At 50.8% G+C, this 23,390-nt stretch overlaps 2 protein-coding genes and 1 non-coding gene across 15 annotated transcripts in view; 1 reads left to right on the top strand and 2 right to left on the bottom strand.

The window, feature by feature from the left end:
• Positions 1 to 861: 861 nt before the first annotated feature.
• Positions 862 to 11,331, bottom strand: DNAJB5 (DnaJ heat shock protein family (Hsp40) member B5). 10 transcript variants are annotated; one of them, XM_067039605.1, is made up of 6 exons: positions 11,194 to 11,313; positions 10,204 to 10,348; positions 7,602 to 7,846; positions 4,114 to 4,715; positions 3,846 to 3,971; positions 862 to 2,178 (listed from the first exon to the last, which is right to left on the bottom strand). In XM_067039605.1, the coding sequence occupies exons 2-6, from the start codon at positions 10,269 to 10,271 to the stop codon at positions 2,065 to 2,067; spliced, it is 1,155 nt and encodes a 384-aa protein (XP_066895706.1). In that variant the 5' UTR covers positions 10,272 to 10,348; positions 11,194 to 11,313; the 3' UTR covers positions 862 to 2,064. The 10 variants fall into 10 exon arrangements, with proteins under 10 accessions (XP_066895706.1, XP_066895707.1, XP_066895712.1 ...); XM_067039606.1 differs by having other exon boundaries at positions 10,204 to 10,345; XM_067039611.1 differs by lacking the exon at positions 10,204 to 10,348 and having other exon boundaries at positions 11,194 to 11,295.
• A 4,770-nt stretch (positions 11,332 to 16,101) lies between these two features.
• LOC131762101 (U6 spliceosomal RNA) lies at positions 16,102 to 16,208 on the top strand. Its single transcript, XR_009337179.1, has one exon. It is a non-coding gene; the product is annotated as a U6 spliceosomal RNA (small nuclear RNA).
• Positions 16,209 to 18,187: 1,979 nt separating this feature from the next.
• PHF24 (PHD finger protein 24) overlaps positions 18,188 to 23,390 on the bottom strand; it is a 30,324-nt gene continuing 25,121 nt past the window's right edge. For all 4 annotated transcript variants that reach the window (XM_067039613.1, XM_059071672.2, XM_059071676.2 and 1 more), the window contains one exon: positions 18,188 to 23,101. In XM_067039613.1, the coding sequence (XP_066895714.1) occupies positions 23,005 to 23,101 (97 nt within the window). In that variant the 3' untranslated portion in view covers positions 18,188 to 23,004. The remainder of the gene's footprint in view (positions 23,102 to 23,390) is intronic.

Raw genomic sequence — 23,390 nt, 5'->3', positions numbered from 1 at the left:
ACACTAGTGTGTCCTGGCCTGTAGGATCCAAGAGTTTCTGGCACTGATGTGGCCTCAGGGCAACTAACAGACAAATCTCAGAGAAGGAATGATCATAGACTTTCACAGCCCTCTGTGTTTATGGGCCAAGACAGCGATGATCTAAGAATGATTGGATTGTGGCACCTAGGAATTTTCTGTGTGAGAGGCCCAGCAAAGTTCCAGTGAGAGGATGACCTAGGAAAGAACCTGAGGCATAGCCTGAGAAAAGGCCCCAAATTTAACCTGTCAAGAAATTCAGAAAGCAACCTAGTGAAGGTTTTGAGGGACCATTCTTCAGAGGAGATAAAAAGTGACTTGAGTCACTCAGGGAATGGATCAGGAAATGACCTATCAATGTGTTTAAAAGAGAACCTAGACTAGAAGCAACTGGAAAATGTCCTGAAGGTTTACTTGGGCAAGAAGCTGGGGCAGACCTATTAGAATGGGATCCCTATAGATATGTATTTTTCATGGCTTGCTGCCAAGTATACTCTACCCCCTCCTGGAAAGTCCTATAGCCACTTGGAAACTGGATATCTGGTTTACTCAGTGAGTCAAGAACACTGCCTGAATACCTCTTGGAAGCTTTCCTCCCTTGATCTAGGCATTAGACAAGCATTAGTAAGCCCAGATTATATGGTTTGGGGTATGGTAGAGGTAGAGCTTACCTCTCAAGCTCCTTGAATCTGTAAAACTGTTTAGTTTATAGAGACTCAATCATGGCCCCTTCCTCAGTCCACCCTTCTCTCTCAGCCACCCAACCATGCAGTTGATTTGGTTTGTTTGAGGGATGGCTAAGCCGAGGTTGCTTAGCTGTTTGAAAGAAACCCCGAGGCAGGATGAGGGACAGGCTGATCATAGTTATTATATAAATGAACAAATGATTGTCACAGTACTGTCATACAAAATTACCCCCTGACACACACACAACCACTATAAAAGGATTTAGGGGCTTGAACAAAGTGAGATAACCCAATAAAGACCCCATTCCCCAGGACCTGGCTGAACCATACTTTCCCCCAGTTTCTTTACTATCTTGATTTTTATATAGGTGTGTGTGTGTGTGTGTGTGTGTGTGTGTGTGTGTGTGTGTGTGTTTAAGGTTATACAGGTATTAAAGGACCACAAATCCCACATGTAATCTCCAAGAATGATAAGGCTCAGATTGTAGGCAGAGCTGCAAGGCCAACTTCAGGGCTTTCTCATTGAAGTGCCCCTGACCTCAGACAGCCTGGCCTCTAAGGTCTCATAGTCTATCCCCAGAAAGTACTCAGTGGAGACATGATAATTTCCCAGATCCCAGATCCTCCGTGTCCACAGGGAGGCCAGAGGGAGCAGTTTGGCCCAGCATACCTAGATCCCAAAGCTTCAGGCCTCAGGAAAGAGCTAGGATAATGATTTAGCCCTGAGTGAAGAGAGGGACAACCCTAGGAGACCTGGAATAGGAAAACGTTGAGTAGAGGATGAAGGATTAGGGATCTCCCTGCCCAGGCTGGGGGATTAGCAGACATCCTTTTGAACAGAAACCCCTTGGTTTCTCCACTGGAAGGAACAGGCTCCACCCAAAAGTACCTTGAATAAAAGGATGCGCTTTTTTCATTGGTTTGTCCCAGGATAAAAAACAAGGGCAGGAAGATCCCTGTTAAAAGCCTAGACCTTGTCAGCCTCTATGTGGAGCCCAGGTACAGGTGAAGGCAGAGTTGTCTTCATAGCACTGGGGACACTGAAGTTCAGTAGGGCATGGCTGTCATGGGCCTGATCCATGAAAAGAATCTGGGAGGAAAGTCAGCACCAGGAGGAAGTTCAGGCCCAGGCAGAGCCTGCAGATGAGCATTCCTGTGACTACAGGGCTCCTCCCTACCCAGATCCAAGGAAAGTGACAAGTGCATCATGCAGTTAACACACAGGCCCTGAGGACCAGAGTTGTCTCAGCAGGGACAGGCAATTCAAAGACCAGGACAGACATCCCTGGACAATTTAGACTTAAGTATCAGTAACAGTGTTCATGCCTCACAGGAATCCTGTGTCTTCAGCCAGGCCCTGCTAAGCATAGGCCAAGGATGCCAGGTACCTCCAGCCGCCCTCTCCACTTGCCTCAGGCTCTGTCTTTGGGAATGTGTCTCTTCTAGTCAGCCAGAAAGTCCTCCTCCATCCCTCCTAGGAGGAAAATTTCTCTTAAAGGAAAATTCCAGTCCATGTAGAGAAAAATCTATTGATTCTCATGCTAGCACATCCTTAGAGGATAGTCTCTATTTCTCATAACACAGGATATTTATTCTTTCTATATATTTTTTGTTTTCTCTAATAGCTGAGTGATATCTTCTGTCTTTGCTGTGTTCTGGGTGCACATTTTGGAAATTCTGGGAATCTGGGCTTAGAGGAAGGAAGGAGTCAGCTTCATCTTATATCGAGGGCTGCTTGGGCTTCTCAAAGGTGAGCAGAGCTCAGGAGGGAGACTGGCAGTGCACATCCACCCCTGTCACAGGTTCGTTGCTCCTGCTCAGATCCCATAGTTTTAAAATACTTTATTTTTTCCATAATACTGTCATTACAAAAAAATACAAAAAAACTACTATAAAAACATTCAGGGGCTTGTCAAAGTGAGAAAGCCTAAAAACCCCACCCCAGAACATGGCTGAAGCAGTCTTACCCTAGCTCCTTCACTATTTGATCTTTATACAATTATGGGAGTGAGGTGGGGTCACACCGGCATCAGAGGGCTAGAAATTCCCCTGCAGCCTCCATGAAGGGTAAGAAATAAGTAGCTTCATATATCACAAAAATGGGATTTGGGAGTTTAGGGGTGGCTAGGCCCTGAGTTCAGAGGTGTGGGGAGAAACCTGTGACCCTGAATCTCTTGGTGGGGAATAGCTGCCACCTGACTCAAAGCCCTTTCCCTTCCTGATGAAGGCTAGGAGACAGACCCTGCCCTCCACCTCTTAGACTTAATACAGCAGCCCCCTCCCCTTCCTTTACCCTTGCACACTCTTAAGAGCAGTAGGGAGGACAGTACTTCCAGCTCTGCAGAGTCTGGGCAGGGGAGCTGTCATGGAGGCTGCTGAGGGCCCCTTCACCTCCCTTTCCCAAATGAAAAGTGTCTCGTGCTCAATGGCCCGGTTCATGGGTTATGGATCTTCCCTTCCTATCTCAACCCTGGAGAGGCACACACAGCTCTAGGTGTGTGATTTGTGTGCATGAATATGTGTGTGATAACCTTGGACACTGTGGACTTGGGGGTGGGACTGGGGTGGGAAAGCAGTGTCCTTTTTATCCTCTTCCTCCCCCAGTAGGAGGAAGCTGAAGGGAAGGGAAAGGAGAGGTATTAGCAAAGCTGAGAGGGGAAGCAGGACATGCTATTTACAGGCGTGGACAAGGAATCTCTATATCTTCAAGTAGCACTCAGGTCACTCTCCAGCCACTGGAGTGGGAACTGGATTCGAAGCTTGTGACATGAAAATTAACCCCTGGCCTGGGCTAGCTCTCCCCACCTCCCTCCCACTCCCCCAAGGCAGCCCAGCTCTGAAAAGGGTCAGGGACAGGAACATTTTCCCTGAAAACCAGTGTTTTTTTGTGTGTGTTTTTTTTGTTGTTGTTTTTTGTTGTTTTGCATTTAGAAAGAGTTGCTAGTGTCCAGTGGACATCAAGCTGGGTGCACAATGGGTGGGGTGAGTGTGGGGCTATTGCTGTGGAAGGCTCTGGGCTGGCTGGGGCAGGGCCTAGGAGCACGGTAAGTGCTGCTTAAGGATCTGTCTTGTCTGTGGTGTTAATCTATCTGGGAAGCGAACTTTGAACTCGACAATGAGGTCTCCCCGCTGGGTGGGCACCTTGGGGAAGGGAAGGCCCTCCCCACGGAGTCTCTTCACGGTGCCTGGCTTGATGACATCATTGCAGGGCAAAGGGATCACTCGGCCATCAATGGTGGGAATGTTCACGGTACAGCCACACAGTGCCTGGGGAAAATGAGACAGAAAATGAGGAAAAGGTAGGGCAGAGTGACTGGGAAGGGAAGAAAAGGGAAAGTGGGGAAAGAAAGTCTCCGTCACCTCCACCCCCCACCCGATAAAAACACACACAATCTGATCCAGGCCCCACCTCCTTGAGGCTGATCAGGGCACTGTAGAGCACGTTGGTGCCATCTCGGCGGAAGTGTGCATGGGGCTTGTCTTTGAGCACAAAGACGATGTCAGCAGGGATGTTGTCAGGTGTGGCATCGCCCTCTTTGGGGAAGGTGATCTTGGTGCCTTCCTTCCAGCCACGCTTGATGACAATGTGCAGGATCTTGTCTTCGGTGCGTACAGTTCGCCCGTCAGGGTTGAGGCGCCGCCTTGTGATCTTCATGCGTTTGGTGGAGCCGTGGTAGATTTCCTCCAGGGACACCCTCAGCTCATGCACCACAGGTGGGTCCTGCACCTTGCGCCGAGAGTACAGTGGTTCTGGGGCTCGCCTTGGACCCCTACTCAGCCCATTGAACCCAAAGCGGCCAAAGGAGCCAAATGGGTCCTCATCTTCATCCACGTCCATGTCGTCTGGGTCAAAACCACTGAAGGGACGAGTGGAGCGAGTGCTGGCAAAGAAGATATCGAAGGGGTTGGAGCCGCCAAAGAAGGAGGCAAATGTGGCGTGGGGGTCCCCATGAAAGGTGTAGTGAAAGGAGCCACTGGAGCCCCCTGATGAACCGCCGCCGCTCTTCAGGCCTGGAGGGAGGAGAAGTTAGGGGCAGTATGGCTGGTCTCTGCCCCACCCCACTCTCCTCCCCCTGCCCTCTAGCTCCTAGTTCATGGGCCTAGGGAAAGAAGCAAGCTTTAACTCCCATAGAGAGGGCTGGCCTAATAGAGTAAGAAAAATCTCTGGCAAGATTTCTACTCTTAATTATACTCTTAATTATATATGTTAATTATATGTTAATTATATGTTTAATAATAAGGCACAGCTTGAGGTTCAAAGAGGCTGAAAAGCTAAGACTAGAAGACTGGTAAGATGTGACTTCCAGCACTATAAACTATTCCATGTACCTGTGACCCAAAGATGTCTCACAAAGCCTTGAATGACTGGCCTGGGGTCACATTACAAGTCATACCTGGCTCCCATATCTTTGCTTATCTCCAGAGACAGGGCAAGAGGCAATCAGACAGAATTTGACCATACAGAGGGCTGTAAGTGACCTGCCCCAAATAAGGTGGCGATACAGTCCAGGAGGAAGTCTACTCGCACTCTACTTCTAGCATGGTTTCCACTTTCTCTGACTCGTGCCCAAATGGGAAATGAGGAGGGCCCCCCAAAAGCAGGAAAGATCATTAGCTTGGAGAAGAGGAGTGATTTCTCTACATAAAGTTTTCAAATGCTTTGTTCCCACACTCAGGGCTCACAGTGTTGCACAGCTCCAGGGGTTGCCATTCACACATTGGACAGACATAGATTGCAATGGGAAGGGAGCTCCTTGGAGTTGTACAACACCAAGCCTTACACCCCATACCTAATGTCAGAGCAACCGAAAAGGATGAGTGAGCTGGCACATTGCAGGTGGTGACCCCAGCTACTCTCTCTGGAGTCAGGTTCTGTCTAAGGGGCTCAGATTTGTGGGGGCAGTCTTCAAGGGGGATGGTAGTGGTGGTGATTGGAGTAGTTGGGGGGCTTGTGTGGGGAGGAGGGAGGAAGGGGATTAACACTGAGAAATTATGTAGAATATATAGACTTGGGGGTGGGGCCCAGGCTTGGGCAAGGGACTTTTCTCTTTGAGGGCTTTATCTAGAATTTCATTGGCTGTGGAAGCCTGAGCCTAAATTAGCCTCTTATTTCCTGGGACCACAAGAGGAGATTTGGGTTTCATTAGAGGCCAAGTGGCAAGCAATTCAATGACTTGTGACAGCTGCCTCTTCACCCTTCCCCTAAGACTTAAGGTCTGTTCTTTCCTTTTATTGAGGGTCTGATTATCAGGTGAGTTCAAGAAGCTTGGCAGAGCTCAGTGAGAGAGGGAAGTTGGACTGATGATGACAGGAGGGGGTGACTTCTCTGCAAGGATTCCTGCTGTACCACTACCACCCCCCTTTCAGGCTGGGAACAACTTGTCCTCAGAGAGGGCTGCACACAGAGTCTATGTGCACAACTGTTCTAGCTGGCTACTGGGGAGGGGGCAGGGCAGACAGAAATACAACCCACATTTCCAAGGCTGCTTCTCGCTTCCCAGGCCCTGGATGTCTCCTTAAGGTTGTGCTGCATCCTCAGGAGCCCTCCTGGGATGTAGATCTCCATTAGAACTGGTGCCTGGACCTAGGGCATGCGCTTTGCCCTTTGCTTAGGTTTTGTCATGAAGAAAGTGGAGGTCTCCCAGCTCCTACCTTTTCCCCAATCAAAGGTGAGGCTGAGCAGAGGAATAAGTGCAATTCCTAGACAGGTCACATGGTGGCACGGTGTCTGTACTGCTTCCCTCTTCCCCACCACTACCCCGCCCATCCCACTACCCCAGAGAGAGACATTTCTTAGCTGAGAGAATACTGGGGATTCCAGAAGATGCCTGGTGAATCTGGGAACGGGCAAGTCTAGTAGGTGAGGAGGGAAAAACAGAAGGACTAGTGGCATGGAGAATAAGAAGAGGGGGTTGGGAGGACTGGGGTGTACACAGGACAGGGCCATGGAACATAAAGCAAGGAGGAGAAAGGGAAAAGAACATTCTTTTGAGCACCTGCTTTGTGTCAGGTATAGTATATATCATTAGCCCATCTAGTTTTGAGACTAGAAGGGGGGGAGTGAGGAGGAGAATGTGGAAGAAAGGTGGATGCCACTGGGGAGGAAGGACAGTTCCTCCTGGAAAGGAGAGTCCTCAGCTGTGACAATGTCTCTTAATATAGCCTGACAGGTGCTTGTGGCTGGCGGGTGGCAGGCGGCCCTGAGGGGCAGGCCCAGAATTAGCAGCTACATCATGCCCGTGGGATGTGCTGGGAGGAGCCGCCCTCTCAGAGGCTTTATTTGGACCTTTCCTGACACCCTGTGCGTGGCCACCAGCTACCCCAGGATGGGGCAAGGTGCCAGCAGCAGTTCCCCTTCCACCCTTGCTTGGATCCCTGCCACTTCCTCAGGGAGTCGAAACTCTACCTCTGTTCTGCTGGACTGAAGTGGGCAGGAAGGAGGCAGGGAAGGGGACAACCACCTCTAGCTCAGAGCTCCAGTGGTTAATTCCCCAGCTGCTTAAGGGCCAAACTTTTATGCTGATGACTGTAAATGCGCTGTCCTCAGAGAGCCACACACTCCCTTTCCTAACTTTCCCCATCAGCCAATGAAGAAGCGGGGACTTCAGGCAGGACTAATAAGGCTGGGAGGGAAAGAAGGGTGGGGAAGGCCTCTGGCTCTAGCTTTTCTAAGGCCTTAACTTGAGGAGGGAGAGGGGCAGAGAGAGGCAGGGAGAGCTGTGGTGAGCTGAGGCTGGGTAGTGGGTGGTCTCTTTTTTCCTCTGGATGTCAGTGCTGGGAACACTTGCCTCCCTCACCCCCTTCTCAATCTCCAGTTCCCTGCTTTGAGAACTGGATCACCCAGGACCCCAGACAAGGACAGGTGTCCAGTATCAGGCTGGAGCACTGCCCTCTTACCTTCCTCCCCATACTGGTCATACAGGCCCCGTTTCTTAGGGTCACTCAGCACGTCATAGGCCTCTGCAATCTCCTTAAACTTCTCCTCAGCGTTGGGTTCTTTGTTCTTATCTGGGTGGTACTTCAAGGCCATCTTCCGATAGGCTTTCTTGATCTCATCCTCATTGGCTCCCGACGGGATCCCAAGAATCTTGTAGTAATCCTTTCCCATCACAGCCACTGGACCGGCACTGGTGTCCTTGTTTCTGAAAGAAACCAGGGCCGATCCTTGATGCCTCTATTCCCTTCTACCCCGGTCCTGTTCCTGATGATCCTGCAATCCCTAAATGACTCACTGTGTAACTTGCAGCAGGTCATGCCTGTTCTGTGGGCCTCTGTCTCCCCATCAGTAAAATGAGAGGGTTGGACTAGATGATCTCTTCCAGCTCTGACATTCTAGGATTCTGTGATTCTTTCCTTAGCTCCTGGATTTTCCCAACAGGAAGCTGGGGGCTGTGGCCCACTTTTGGGGGCTATTCTAAGGCCCAGGTCCTTGGACCAGACTGAGGACTCCCACAAGCCCTGCTGAGTGAGGTGGCACCATGGACTGGCAGACCCACGCACAGAAGCTGGTGAAGATCAGTGTACTGGGTGAGGTCACCTGAGCATCTTGGTCTCCTATGCCATGCCTCAGGCATAGTGCCCAGGCTAAGGGCAGCTGGGGCAGTGGCCCAGAGCTGGGAACAGGCCTAGGTCTTCAGCCAGCTACCTTGGCCAGCCAGGCTGAGTCAGGGTGTGTGTGCCTGAATTCCTCTCGGCCACTGGAGACCCCAGGCCTCCCTGCCCCCACTCCCCAGACTATGCTAAGCCTCACGTGTGATTCAGATTAGAGGATGACTCACAGCCTTTGGATACTGCTGTTTCTAACTCTCTCATTAGCAGGGTGGGGTGACACCGTCCTTCCCCCAACCAGGGCAACAGTTCCCTTTAGTCATTTCCCAGTGTCTACACACAAAACTGTGTGTGAAGACATGTCTGTGCCACCTAAGGATCAGTGTTAGTGAACAAAAGCATCCTGGAGGTAGGGCTTTTAAACCTTAGTTGTTAGGAGACAATTGGGCACTAACCACCAGTTCCTTAGTACCTTCTCTACCAGTCCCTCCCTCTCACCTGCCTCATGGTTTAGGATCTGGCCCAGTGCCAGGCCCACACTCCTCTGATAGTCCCTGATGTGCTGGGTGCAGGGGCATTTGTTATTTATATGAGGGAGAAACACAGTACTCTCATTCTTTCACTCTAATCTCCCTCCATCAATGTCTCTGTGGTGGATAGAGGGAAAGGTACTTTCCTGTAGCTAGAGCTAGTTGGGGGAATGGCCAGAAGCCATTCTCTAACCCATGTGAGACTTGGCCAACCCCTGCCAAAGCCCAGAGAACCGGAGTCTTTCTAGCAATGTCCTGGGCTGGCAGCCACAGCTAAGGCCCGCTTTTCTGCCTCTGACTGCTTCAGAGAGATTACAGGGTGTCCTGGCAGGAGTGAGGGCTGTAATGGGTTAGGGGAGGCCTCAAGGCCCCAGGTAGACAGAGACAACACCCCTAACTCCTGCCCCCACAGGGCCTGTTACAGGTGGCTGGGTTGACTCATGGTTCTGGGAGTCACCTCACTCTGACGAAGAGAAGGCTCCATTAGGGCGGGCACTCCCCCTTTTCCCCCACCAGCATGTCATGCCTGGTGGGGGAGCCTGTGGCTGGGGAGGCAGAGAAGAAAGGGCATCTGGGGGAGGGCAGCCATTTTCGGAAGCAGCAGTAAAAGCTGTCTGAGAGGGAGTTGGGGGTGGTCTGCCGCCATCTCTGCCTCAGCCCACACCTTCTTTCCCCTGAAACTGGGAAGGAACACTAGCACACCAAGAGGGTGCCCCCAGAGAACCGTAGCAGCTTTTAGGCTGAGGGCGAGTGGAACGTCTTGCCAGTGCTTTCAACCCTCCCCTCACTGTCCCTGCATTACCTCTTCATCCGGCCAGCGTCCTCCCTTGCACCCCCATGCTAGCTGTTCTAGACCTGTAATTCTCTTGCCTCCACAGACATAGGGCAAGCTCTTTCAGGAGTTGCCTTTTTTCCTCCTTTCCTCCCTCCCTCCCCTACCCACAAGCCACGTGTTGGAATGACAAAGGAGCCCCATGGCATGGCACTGCCTTTGATGGAGAGAATGAAGAGGATGTTAATGTAGAGGCAGGACTAAAAAATGAGAAATGGCAAGGGGGACTGGTACAGGGAGGGGGGATGGTTGATACAGAAAATGAAGTACTGATGGAGGGGGATGAAGGATGACAAATGGAAATGTCTGAAGTGGCAAATGGGTTACCAATGGGATGTAGAGAGTTGAAATACTAGAGGAGGTGTTTGTGGAAAATGGATGCCTGAAGGGTTTGGTATAAGAGATGAATGACAAGGGGTGCAGTTCATTCAAATGTAAGGGTGGGACAGAAGGGGGGTTCTTATACGTAACTGGTAACTGGGGATAAGACGAGGATGAGATGGAGGAAGCGGGTAGGCAATGGAGGGGGATATGACATGGAGAATTTGACTCGGTATGGGTATGAGTGCCCTTCTCCAGAGGGACTTACCGAAACTTTACAAACCCATTCAGCGTCCACGCTCGAAGTTTTAAGGGCTCCAGCTGAATTTTAAACATCAAGCTGGCTAAGAAGTCTTCTCCCCAGAAGTGTGGGAAGCTCCGGAAAGCGCCTCGGGCCTGTAGTGGGGGTGCTGCTGGGGATGGGCAGGAGAGCACTGTGCGCTTAAACATGCCCAGCCCAGCCCCTCACCTCTGATCGCTCCACTGGAGCCTGCTTGGAGAGCTGCAGCTCTGGAAGCCGCCTCCTCAGGGTCTCAGAGGCACTTGCTCAGCAAGGCCTGTCCGGTGCAGCAGGAGCTGGACCTGATCCCCAGGTGTGGAGAGTGAAGGAATAGGGTCCAGCGGCCACCTGCTCTCAGGTGCAGCGATGTCTGGCTGATTGTGAATGGCTGTATGGCTGTGTGACAGTAAGGCTGGCAGTGCGAAGAGTGTGTGCTTGTGAGTGGCAGCGTGTACCTCTGGCAGGTGTGATTGTCTGTGAGGGCCTGAGAGGCAGCGTGTTCTTCTCGCCTCTCTCTCCGGGGAGGACCAGACCCCAATCCCCAAGAATCTACTCAATGAAGTCACTGACAGGGAGTCTCCTCCCTCGCAGATGGGCGGGGTGGGGCGGGGCAGAGCTCGGCTGGGACAAAAGGCGCGGCGAGGAGAGGAGGGGAGGAGAGGGGAAGAGAGGGGAGGGGGCTCCGGCGGGGGAGGGTGGTCGGTGATGTCACCGGCGCTGTCTGACTGGGCTGGCTCAGAAACGCCTCCCCGGAACCCAGTGCGACCCGGCCCGACCCTCCCCTGGCTCAGACGCGGGCTGCCCCCTGTAAGAGGGTCGCGGACATCGAGCACCTTGCAGACCCCGATCCTCCATACCCCCGCGGTGGAAGAGCCGATGGGCCCTCAGTGTCCCGACATCCCGACACCAGGACCCCTGGCTTCGCGACGCGCGACGCCCCCCTCCCGGGACCCTCGAGTCCTGGCTCGGCGCCCTCACCAGTGAGGAGCTGCGGGCGCCGCCGCGGTCCGTCAGACAGCCTCTGCCCCCTCCCCCGGCTCTGGCTCCGCCGCCTCCACTCGGGACAGGAGTCGCCCGCCCGCCGCCGGCGGCCAGCGGGCCCGGGAACCCGCCCCCACAGCTCCGCCTCCGCGCTGCTCATTGTGCCGTCTGCCCGTCACTCAGCTCAACCTCTGCTGTAATTGGGCATCTTTCAACGAGTGGCTCTGTGGTAGCCGCCCATTCTCCGCCCCTGTCACCCGGCCACAAGCGCACACATTCCGGGCCGTGATTGGTGTGGGTCTGATTGGTGCACTTTGGGATCAATCAACCACACCTCTTCGCTATCTTGTCGTGTCATTGGTAAAAGGGACAGAGGGCGGGAACTCCACGCGCCCTTTGATTTTATTGGTTGTTCTGTGGGGCTCAGACCCCAGTCGGGGGACAACTATTTTAGTCCAATCTCCGGTTTGAGAACGTGGGACACTGCCCGAATCCCGGGAGAACCTTCTGGAACCCGTGCAACGTCAAAGGCAGCCTTAAAGGAAAACTGCGCCCACCAGTTGGCGGTGACTCTGGGCATTCTTTCCTGGCTTCATTTAGGAGGGTAGGGGAGAGAATAATGCACTCTGGGAGGTGTGGTCCCTGGACCGGGGTGAAAAGGTTACCATTCTTAACTGTCTTCCATTGAACCGTGAACTAACCTAGCCCTGACCTGATTTAGCTTTACCTTACCGTGACCCGGAGTTGACCTGATATGACCTAACTGAATCTCAAAACAGACCCCGGTAGACGAGCATAGTTTAAGTACCCTTCTGCTCTCTCCTTTGTAACCTAGCAGTTCTCCACGGTTTTAGCACCTCCAAGATTCCCTTTATGAGTCCCCTTTTCATCCTCTGTATAATCCCCTCATCCCTGCTCCCTCATGAGCAGACCCTTCTCAACAATCCCCACAATCCTCATTAAAGTTCTCCCTATAATCTTTCATCCTATTTCCCTTTTGAGTTCCCACATTTTATCCCCCTTTTACTCCCCGCCCCTTTCCTAGCCCCATATGGTCTCCTGTCTTTCGCCCATGATCTTCTGTCTTATCCTATTCTTAATCCTTATCTACTCCCATGAGCTCCCCTATCCTAGCCCCCCCACCTTAACCCTTCGTCTCAGCTCCACATGATCTCCTTTCTTAACACCCTCAGAATCTCCCATTTCAGTACCCCCACCCCCACCCCCATTAATTCTCAGCCCCAGTGTCCCCGATGTTCAGAGCAGGCAGGGCTGCGTAGGCGGTTGCCAGCGGAAGCCGACGCTTGAGCAGACACGGTGCCTGGCGCCCACGTCACTGTCTCCCAGGCCCATCTGTGCTAGAGGGAGCGGGGGTAGGGAGGGGGTAATCCAGGGGTGAAGAGGGGGAAGGAGTTTGGGGGGGCTTTGAGGACAAAGGAAGGGCCAGAGCAGAAGCTCTCACTTCTCTTTCCTTGCAGTTTCCCTGAGGCAGTGTATGGACACCCATGAGGTCATGCAAACTAGACAGAGCTGGAAACAGGCTTGGAGAGCATCAATACCTAGGCCACAGAGCAGAACAGGAGAGCAGTCTAGGGATCCTGAGGTTAGGTCTGCCTATTCTCCACTATATGCCTTCTTTCTAGTTATCACGATGGGGATCCTAGGTATAAAGGGGTGTGAGGTGTGAGGCGAGGAAAAGAAATGTGGTGAGAGGAGGGAGGGAAGATGGGGTAAGGGAGGTGGGGAGGGGAGGGGTGGGGAGGGGAGGGAGAGGGGGAGAGGAGAGAGGGAAGATGGGGTAAGGGAGTGGAGGGAGTGGAGATGGGGTGAGTAGCAAAAGGATGGGACAGAGAGATGAGGTGAGAAGAAATGAGGAAGGGAAGGGGGAGGTGGGGTGATGAAGGAATGGAATAGTATGACATGGAGGTGGGAAAGGGAGGGTGAGGGGGCCCAGGAATGGTACTGGATCCTTATATCTGAGGGCTCTCATTCCCCCACCTCCAGATTCATGGGGGCCTGGGCTGTGGGCGGCTCTGCTTCTTCCTATGCCAGGTTTGTCTATTTTGCCTCCTCCAGCCTTGCCTGTGCCAACACGGAGGCAGAGTTTAGTCACCGGCCTTTACCTGGTCCCCGCTAATGCTGAAGTGTAGGTTTAGACCTTAAAGGGTGCAGGGCTGTGCCTTCAGGTATTGGTGGCACAGATTCCATTGTTTGCCGAGTTTTCAGTTGCTGTCCTGTGTCCCATTGCCCTGGGTATCAGGAATGTGTGAGAGGAACCAGGGGTGCCTCAGGGTGTGGCATAGGGTATGAGAATGTAGGCTCTGAAGGCAGACTGTTGACCTTGTGAGGTTACTTGCCACATCGGTGCCTCATTTCCTCCTTTGTAAAATGGGGACAGCAGTACCTCATAGGGTCGTTGAGAAGGTTAATTAAGGTAACACATGAATGCACTTAGTTCTGAGCTCGGCCTTCAGTTAACGCTCAAGAAAGTTAACTTACGCTGTATGTTCACAGATATCTCGGTATGTGAGTGCATCTGTAAATGTTTGAGCCTGGGAATTATTTGTCTTGTTGCATCTATCATGCAATTTGTAAGTGAGTGTATCTGTGTAATTATTTTTGTGTGGTAGTGTGCCTGATTCTGTTATTTGCTATAGGTAAGTGATTTTGTGTTACTGTACATATGTGATTAAATGACTAAGTAGGTCTGTGTCTACATGACAAAGAGTGGATGAAGTGTGGCTTCATGGCTGTTGATATGCTGACACCATGTCTGCCGGTGTATGCATGCCATCTGTGATCATGTCAGTTCCAAACACCCCCACTCACCCTCCCTCCCTCTGGAGACGTCACAATGCTAGATGTCCCTCATTTCCTCACCCTGAGGGAACCAGAACCCAGGGGCAGGGGCGGGGGTGGGTGCCAGTGAGGAGGTGTTTAGACAGGAGCACATGTTCCCTCCCAGACTGTGTATGGGAGGGGGAGCCCTATCTTGCACATATCCTGAAGCCTCCAGAGGAAGTGCTCCCCCCCAACTTGTTCTCAGTTCCCTGTCTTGTCACCATGGCAGCAGTTGCCAGGGGCTCTCAGGGTTGCTAAGATCTGGGTGTGGGAGGCTGCCAAGCCTTGTTGCCAGTAGACACAGAGAATCCTGGGGGAAAGGAAGACTACCCCCACAGTGCCGGCTTTCTGCAGTGACAGGACTGGTCCTTGGACCTCTCCTGTCCCCAAATTTGTATATGGCAGTACTAGGGTTAGTGGGGGGCTTTAACAGGAAGCTGGAACTAGAATACTGAGATTCACATTCTGAGGAGAAAGGAGTGCTCTAGCTTGGCTATTTCCATCTTTAAGGTTGGGAGGTCCTTAGAAATTAGTGACTTGCTTATTCTGTCCCCCATCTCTTATACTTCTTCTCTGGCAATATCTCTGCTTGAGTTCTCCAATGGCTGGTGCTTATTATCTGATGTTTCCACCTGGTATAGGAATACTGCATTGACCCCATTACCCTGGATGCAGACTGACTCCTTCCTGTGGTCAAACTCTTAGCATATCACTTGGAATACACACTTCATGCTGACACTTGAGCCCAGAGTTCAGTCCCACAATGAGCCCTAACTTTGGCCTCAGCCTGAGACACTGACCTTGGTCTTAGTCTTGGACCAGCAAGTTCCCTACACCCAGCCTCAGTCTAAGCCCTCCACCTAGACACAGATGAGCCCTAATCTTGATACTGATACTTGAACCATCCACAGATTCAGTTATGATCCTGTACGTTGACTGAACACTGACCAGTGATCGAACTCCCTGGTACTTGCCTCGTATCTCCCCCTCTGTTCTGAACGTACACTGACTAGTACCATAAAGGTTCAAATGGGTTTTTCTTTGGGGTGAGAGAACAGTACTGGGAATGACCAGCAGAGGGCGTGCAACATCAGGTTCTAAAGGCATGCTTCCCAGAGCCCACCTGGAAAGGGAATTAATAGCCATATTGGGATCTTGGATCTTTTCTCTCAGGTCAGGACTCAGAGCTGGAGGCACAGCAGTTGGTTTAAGAGGTTGAGCTAAAAAAAGGTTCCCAACCCAGTGATGCTGATGCTTTGGGTTCACTTGGATCTGTATGAGCATGGATTTCTCTACAGCTCAGCAGGCCTCAGGGCTGGAGATGCACCAGAAGGTGCTTAACCATTTACTGGCATCGCAGGTCTCAAGAGGACTGGACACCTGGGAAGACATTTCACCCCCAACTCTACATTTCTGTCATATGCTCATACAGCTTCACTACCTTCCCTGGTATTCAGTTATCTTTTGGTCCTATTGAGCAGAAATCTGTCTCTCTTCCACCTTTGATCTTAGCTCTGTGCTTGAGGTCACATTGACTTCGATGGTCCCATCTACCAGACATCAGCCATCTGCATCCCTTGAGTCTGCTCCTTGACAGGGTGAACACCTCTCAGGCCTTCATGGGTTCTTCCTCTGCCTTGTTCAATTCCAGCTACTAAGACCATGTTCCCCTGGCTGGGTTTCAGTTTATGAAGCCTGGCTCTGGTTAGGTTTTTCCAGGAGTGCTGGTGCAGCATACTAGCTAGCCCGCGTCCCTCCTCTGACCCTGAACTTCTTTCCATGTATACTCAGGTTACAACAGCTTTTTAGTAGTTCACTCACACCAGGTGAAGACTGCATCCTCTGTTCTCCCTGACCTGCTAAATCACATCTTGCCCGTTTTGTACCTGTTATAATTTTGAAAGGAGTGTTATTATTTATTTATTATTAGTTTTTAAGACAAAGATACTTGAAATTAGTGAAATAAAAAACATTTTGGCACTACTTTCTGAGCTTTAGGGCAATCCTTGGGCTTGGAAGTCTCTGTATTTGATGCTTACTTAGATGGGACAAGGAGGGACTCAAGTGCTCACTTCAGCAGCACATATACTAAAACTGGAACATTGCAGAGAAGATTAGCATGACCTCTGCACAAGGATGACATGCAAATTCATGAAGCATTCCATGTTTTTGTTTTTGATGAATACTAAAATGTAATAATGTAAAGTGAATGTATATATGGATAAATTAGTATATTGCCAAAAAAAAAAAAAAAAGAGGGACTGAAGATCCCCAGCTATCTTGGCTCTGACTTCAGCACTGTGGACAGAGGCCAATGGAAGTTCCCCTGGCTATGCCTGGGACTGTGGGTGGGTGGAAGATGATACACACACAGCCTTCAGGTGGGGCCAGAAGTTCTTGCTGCTCCCTAAGTGCCTTACAGTGTACCAAGCTCTTTCCTCTTACCAAACGTATTCTGTCCTCACTCAACTATCAGCCCAGGAAGCAGACAAAATGAACTGTTTTCCAGATTTTTACAGATGAGGAAACTGAGGTCTTGCAAGGCCAAACTCCAAGCAACCCTATGAGTGGGATGGGAGAGAGAACACTAATTACTCCATATTTAGCAAATTTAGCAACCACTGCCCTGCTCTGGCTCAAGTGCACTCCTCTTTATCTCTAGGGAAAGTCAGAGTCGGTGGAAGTTTTTGTGGAACTGAGGTTCCAGCCCACCCTGGGAACAAGTGGCAGTTGGTAGCAGGAACAGTGCTGGGAGGCTCTGAAGTTCCAGTCAGGACTGCCTGAATGAGGGTGGGGAAACCTTGCTTGTCATTAAGGTTCACAGAGGTCCAGCTTTTATGCCTCTTCTTCTGTCCCAATGCTTGGCTTCACTGAGCCTGGAGATAAGGAAAAGGGACGTGTAGGATATTATTAAGGTGTTTCTGAGCCTGATGGACCTTCATGGGAAAATTCCAGGAAGGGTGTGGGAGTCTTTGTGAAGGGGGTGAGTTGTGCAGGTGGTAAGAAATCCTCTGACATGGGCTACAGGTCTGGCTATCTGTGTATGCCTACTCCCTGGGTATGGAAACAGGAGGTTCTGGACCACACAGCAGCTTTCTTTGAGGTGTACTTTGACACGCAGAACAATAAAGTAGTTAAGAGCATGGGCACTGAAGCCAGACTACTTGGTTCCCCTGCTTCCTAGCTGTGTGACTGTGGAACCTTGAGAAATTCTCAGCCTCTCGGTTCCTCACTTTCTCATCTGTAATACAAATCACATAGGGTTGTTTTGAAGATTAATTAGTTTATGCAAAGCACTTAGAATTGCCCAGTGCATAGTAAGTGCTCAAAAATGTTAGTAATTACAGTTGCCTCTTGAACAATGTGGGAATTAGGGGTGCCAATGCACCCGCTGCAAAAATCCTCTTGTAGCTTTATAGCTGGGTCTCCGTATCCCCAGTTCCACATCTGTGGATTCAATCAACTGAGGACTGTGTGGTACTGTTGTACCTATTTATTGAAAAAAATCTGCATGTAAGTGGATGCATGCAACTGAATGGCCTCTAGTCCCTCAGGGGTTAACCATATTTGTATTTGGGGCTCCTATGGTTTTGAGGTAGAATATCTGCCTCTGATCCGCAGTCTAGAGATGCTTTCCTGTCTACAAGTACTGGCTCTGTTCTTACCAGGCAAAAGGGATGAATGGGGATTTCATAGTCATCTGAAAGCTTCTCCAGACCTTAGTTTACCCAGCCCTATCATATCACATTAAAACAATTTGCAAAGATGGGGAGGAAACTCAGACCAAGGAGGGCCCAGAAGACCCAGAGAAAACAGCCAACTAGCTTCCCTACCTACAGCTCAGCAGAAACTGGGAAGGGAAAACTGTCTAAAGCTGGCCCTTGGTGTGTGTTTGGGGACAATACATAGCAGACAGGCTTGGAGGGCTTACCTTTTCCTGAATTTCTTCAAAAACTTTGGCTCTTCTCTTCAGTGCCCTCATCTCCTCTGTGTCCATGGTGGAGACCCTGCCTCCTCCCACCCCCACCTATGTTATGGGTTCCCTGGAGGCCACAGCTGCTCCTGTTTTAGACTCAGGAATTGGCCGGTGATAGGAAAACAAACAGTAACTTGGTAGGTGCCCCAAACAACAGGAAACAAGAAGCCCAAATAGCATCACAATCTTTTTATTATGATTCCCACTGTGCCCAGCCTCTGGGAACATCAGCTCCTTCTGGAGTGAAGGCTGAGCCATGGGGAGGAGCATGCAGCTGTAGTGATGGGAAGACAGGGCTTGAGGATGTTCCCTTCAGCTTACTGTCAAGTTACCTTCTGCAGAAAAGCACACAGGAAGGGCATAAGGGACCAGAGGCCATTGGATCCTCCATTGTTACTTGAGTGCTCTCAGAGCCCTTCTCACAAGCCTGTGTTTGGAGGGGAGACAGATCAGAGGCCATCTCTTATAGGAGGCTAGGCTTGATGGCCTTCGTTTCACCATGGATATGGAAAGGCCTTGCTACTTATACATTGGTGTTCTTATCTGTGGTCATGCCAACCCATGCTATACAAACCAGAACGTGATTGGGCTTCTTAGTCACTGGCCTGAGCAGACCTGACACCCTCTCCATGATCTGGGTCATCGGGGCATTTGGCCCAGAGGGAAGAAAGTTTTTCCTTAGTGCTAGTGGGGTCTATTGGAGATTCTGTAACCTGTTCGTTTTCTTTCCTTTCAAGGTTGCTAAAAGCAGTGGCAGCAGAAAAGCAACAGCAGAGAAAATGCCCAGTCCCACCCCACTCCAGCATGGGCTGTTAGGAGCAGGCACGATGCATTAATATCCCCCAGTCAAGGAGAACTCTGTTGTATGGGCTGTAGCTAAGGGTCCAGAGAGAGATTCTGGGCAATGCAAACTAAGTGGCATGGAGAAAGCAGCAATTTTATTCCACTGTAAATAGAGGGGTAAAAAGGGGTTACGGTTACAGGTGCTGCCTGGATGTCCTGAAATTCTGGCATCAATGTTGTTTTGCCTTTTAAACTCCAAGTATGTATCTGCCTTTACTCTGCTGGTTTAAAAGGGACATGCTTGCAGGATCACTAGAGCCTGCCACCAGTCCTGTCTGAAAGTTACTCTTGGCTCTTTGGTGGTCATGGCTGGCCTGTGACCCTGCCATACAGCTTCTTCTGAGCTTCCCTCTTGCCTTTAGGGTTTCTTGCACCAGCTTTACTGAAGCCACGAGACATGCAGTGGTTGAGGTTGAGGCTTAGAGGCCTAGGCACAATCCTGAGCCCACCCCCCAGAGAGGTGCCCTCTTCCCAGGTGGTTTGATTCTGTGCTTCCCATACTGTTGATAGGAATGGGGGACCCCTATATTTGGCCACTCTAACAAGGCCAGGGTGACATCCCATAGGGAGCACCATGGCCAGAAAGGCCAGTGTCTGGCCTGCAGCCACAGTTGCTTAGGCTGAGGACAGAAAGAGGCAAATGCTCATAGCTTCAGCAGTGGCTGTTCTCAAAGGAAGAGCTCTTGAAAGGGGTCAGTACCTAGGAGTAAGGAAACTGCTGCATCCCTGGGATCAAAGGGGCCCATTGCTCAAAAGCGCAGAAGCTGAATCTGTTGGGGAAGGCTGATCTCAGGAGAGGAAGCCACGGAGCAGACCTAAAGAGGCTACATGGCCACAGCTATTGCCTCAGCTGACCCTGTGTCCCTGAAGCTCCATCGTGTCATCAAATGCCCCTGTCTTTATTATTTTTTTATTTTTATTTTTTTATAAATTTATTTATTTATTTTTGGCTGTGTTGGGTCTTTGTTGCTGTGCGAGGGCTTTCTCCAGTTGCGGAGAGCGGGGGCCACTCTTCATCGCAGTGCGCGGGCCTCTCACCATCGTGGCCTCTCTTGTTGTGGAGCACAGGCTCCAGACGCGCAGGCTCAGTAGTTGTGGCTCACGGGCTTAGTTGCTCTGCGGCATGTGGGATCTTCCCAGACCAGGGCTCGAACCCGTGTCCCCTGCATTGGAAGGCAGATTCCCAACCACTGCGCCACCAGGGAAGCCCCTCGTCTTTAAATCTAAGCATGGAAAAGAGGACTTCTGGGTGAAAAACAGACTTAGGGCAAGTAGTCTTCAGAGGAGTATCTGTGTAACCTCAGCCTCCCTTGGCTGGGGGGTGGGGCGGGTGGTGCTTGGAAAAAGAACTGATCTCTGCAATTTGGGGCAGCCAAGAAGAAAAGACTGAAACATTTTCTCATACTCTTATTAGAGTCAGTTGCTAATTTCTGTACCTGGCAGAATTTCAGACAGTCACAATGATGAAAGGGCTTGATAAGGAAATGAAATTGGCTTCACTAGGTTTATACAAGTTTGAACATCTCCATATGTACCGGAGAGGGGCTCCGTGGATTAGGACACTGCAAAGGGAGATCTCAGAGAAGGGGGCTTGGGGTAGAGCTTCTGCAACTCTTGACTGAAGGAGCAATGGAACCTCTCCTTTGGTAAAAAGCTAGATGCCTATGGAGAAGAGGCTGGTTACTTCTCTGTGCTTTTCTGCTTCCTAGGATTCTTGTGACTGGGCACTCTATCCTTTGCTGAGGGCAATGTCCCATGGACCCTTTGCAGCACACCCCCACTAAGAAAGCTTGCCGCCCTGGAATAGGGAGAGGGTGATCCCAAATGGGCCAGATCCTGTTTTGGAAGAACTCTGGGGTCTGCTTTGCCAGGCCCTCGGATACAGCTGGCCTGATCCAGTGGCCCCCAGTCTTTACCACTCACCCACAGAAAGCTAGAAGCTGCAGCTCCAGAGAGGTAGGCATCGCCTTGGTCTGTGAAGGATCAGGGAACAAGAAGATGGACTGCCAATCCTTTTGATTGATGACGAGGCAGGAGAAAAAACTACCGAGCGAGCTCTCAAAGCCCAGAGCTTGTTTTTACTCAAAATGCCCTGTCCATGAGATCAAGCAGCCCGAGGCCATTGACATAGAAGGTGATTTGCCCAAGAGTAAGCAAAAGCCCTTGTGCTTAATGTGCTTTAATCTCAGTGCAAAATCCCAGGGCTGGCTGCTTCGGATGCAGTCCTTGGGCCCAAAAGTCATGTGCTTTCTTTCTGTTTTTTTTTTTCTTTTTTTGGCTGGACTGAATAATGGCCCCTCCTACTGATTAGTCTTGGGAGTATGGCTATGGAGTATTTACAAAGAACTGGGGTTTTTGAAATGTTCAGAGCCATACACATGAACCCAGTTCATCTTCAGTATGCCTCCTTTCAGTCCCAAATAATCCAACCTCTGAAGCCTCTTACCAGGCTTCTAGGTCAGGCTCTAAGGGAGGAGACCATATAGTGCTCTTACCATGCCCCAGGTTACAGCTCCCTGCCTTCCTCTGAGCAGCACTGAGCTGTATGCTGCTGCTTCTGTAGAAGTGCCTTGAGCAATGGGGTTGTGTTAACTTCTGCATGACTGAGCCAACCCCCTCTCAAATAACTCTTGGTCGTCAGAACTGGCTAATCTAAGCCATTAGCTTGGAAACAGAAACTTGAACTCCAGGGCGTGTGCTTCCCTGTAACATACACTGACTAGGGAATTTAATGAGAACTTAGGAAGGACAGCTGGGGCTGGGAGGCCAGGCTTGGTGGCCTTGTGGCAGCCTCTCCTTGCCCCCAAAGTCTTCCCATGCCAGGTCCAGGGCCTAAGCTGGTGGGGAAGGACATGTAGTGAGCAATGGGGAAAAGCAGCAACTCAGGCCATATCTCAGTAACAGGGAGAAGGGAACACCTCTTCCTTCTGTGAGGCTTTGCTGGGACTTTCTCTGTTCAAGAGAGTTGAGATGCAAATCCTCTTCTTAGCTCCAGTGTCTTATCCTCATTGTCAGGTGGTTTGAAAGGAATCCCTTTTGAGGGTTTCTGTGGAGTTGCTCTTTCTTGGGCTATGAAAAAGGCTGGCTCTGTACTCCATACCATGGCACACTTTTCTAGGTCTGCAGTTGAGCTGAGCTGGAAGAATGGAAAAGCATGAGCCTTCTTCTCTCCTCTTCCATCAAGGCCTCGTCCTCATTGGAGCTCAGGCTTTGGGTCTCTGTGGTAGCTGACTTGGGTGAAGCACTTAACCCAGAGGGCTGTGACTCTTGCCATCATACCTGTTCCATTCAGGCCTCTGGGCTCTGGGCCATGAGCACCCACCTAAAAAACAGGGGCCAGGATGGCTCACCTTGGTTTTGGACTGCTCTGTTAAATAAAGACTTTTGGACTTGAATGACCTGGCTGAGAGGTTCCTAGAATTCTGGGTCCCTGGGAGGGGCTGCCTTCCCTTTTCTAATTAGGACTCCACAGACTAGTTGCCTTCTCTGTCACCAGGAATTGAATTTAAATAAATAATACGTGCAGTGGTGGTTTTCAACCATTTCCCCACCCCACCTGAGGGACATAGCACACACCTACCAGAACAATGGCTCACCGCAGAAGGGACTTTCAGTGTGGGAAGAGGGAGCCTGTCAGCATCTCTAGGAGAGTATGTGAGTCTGATACGCCCCTTATTAAGAATCACTTGGCCAGAGACTGATCTATCGTGAATCAGAACTGGCCAATAGAAGGGCTGAGCAGAGACCCCCTCGTTTATACCAAGGGCTTCACGAAAGAACTTTGGTCCTTCTTTAACCAAAAAGAACCAGGTCTCTGCAGGCATGGCCAGCTAGGCATGTGTGTATGTGTGCATGTGTGTGCACACATATACGTGTGCAGTGGCAGGTCCAGTCTACGGTTTGAGGGCAGGGGGTGGTCCAGGAGCAGATACTGCCATAGCTCCCAGGGCTTCTCCCTGTGGCAATGCATTTACTGTCTCTGTTGTGATGGGAATGGTGATTTCAGTGCCATAAAGCTTAGTGACAAACTGAGATGTGGCCAGTGCTCCATCCCCATAAGTCTCAGTACCATAGGTTGGTGGGGGAAGGGAGAAAGTAAAGGAGGGAGAGAACACCACTGTCCCCAAACTGAGCTTTTCTGCTCCATGCTATCCTGGGGGTTTCAGGTGAATGGCCGCACTGTTGGGGCGAGCAGCCAAGATGTAGACGACATTCTCCTGCAGGAAGGTAGGCCAGTCCACAAATCTGGAGTGGAAGCAAAGAACAGGTTTGTGAGGCCAGTTGCTGAGCCTGGAGGCTCAAGAGACCTGCTCCCAGTGGCAGCATGGCTTGAGGTGGGCAAAACTCAGGGAAGCCCTGGCTTGTGCGTGACATGGTGATGGTAGGCTGTGCTTCCAGGGTGACAGACCAGCTCACTGGCCCTATGGATCTGGGGTCAAATGTGTACTCTTGAAGTCTGGTTTCTGGGGTGGGCATTTGCTGTTTTGGGGTGATGGTGGGTAACACGCAATCTTACTTGTGTGTGTGTAGGGGT

The sequence above is a fragment of the Kogia breviceps genome, chromosome 8 (genome assembly GCF_026419965.1).
Source record: "Kogia breviceps isolate mKogBre1 chromosome 8, mKogBre1 haplotype 1, whole genome shotgun sequence".
Taxonomy (NCBI): Eukaryota; Metazoa; Chordata; class Mammalia; order Artiodactyla; family Physeteridae; genus Kogia; species Kogia breviceps.
The sequence above is the reverse complement of the archived record's forward strand: the minus strand, read 5'-3'. Positions and strand labels throughout refer to the sequence as shown.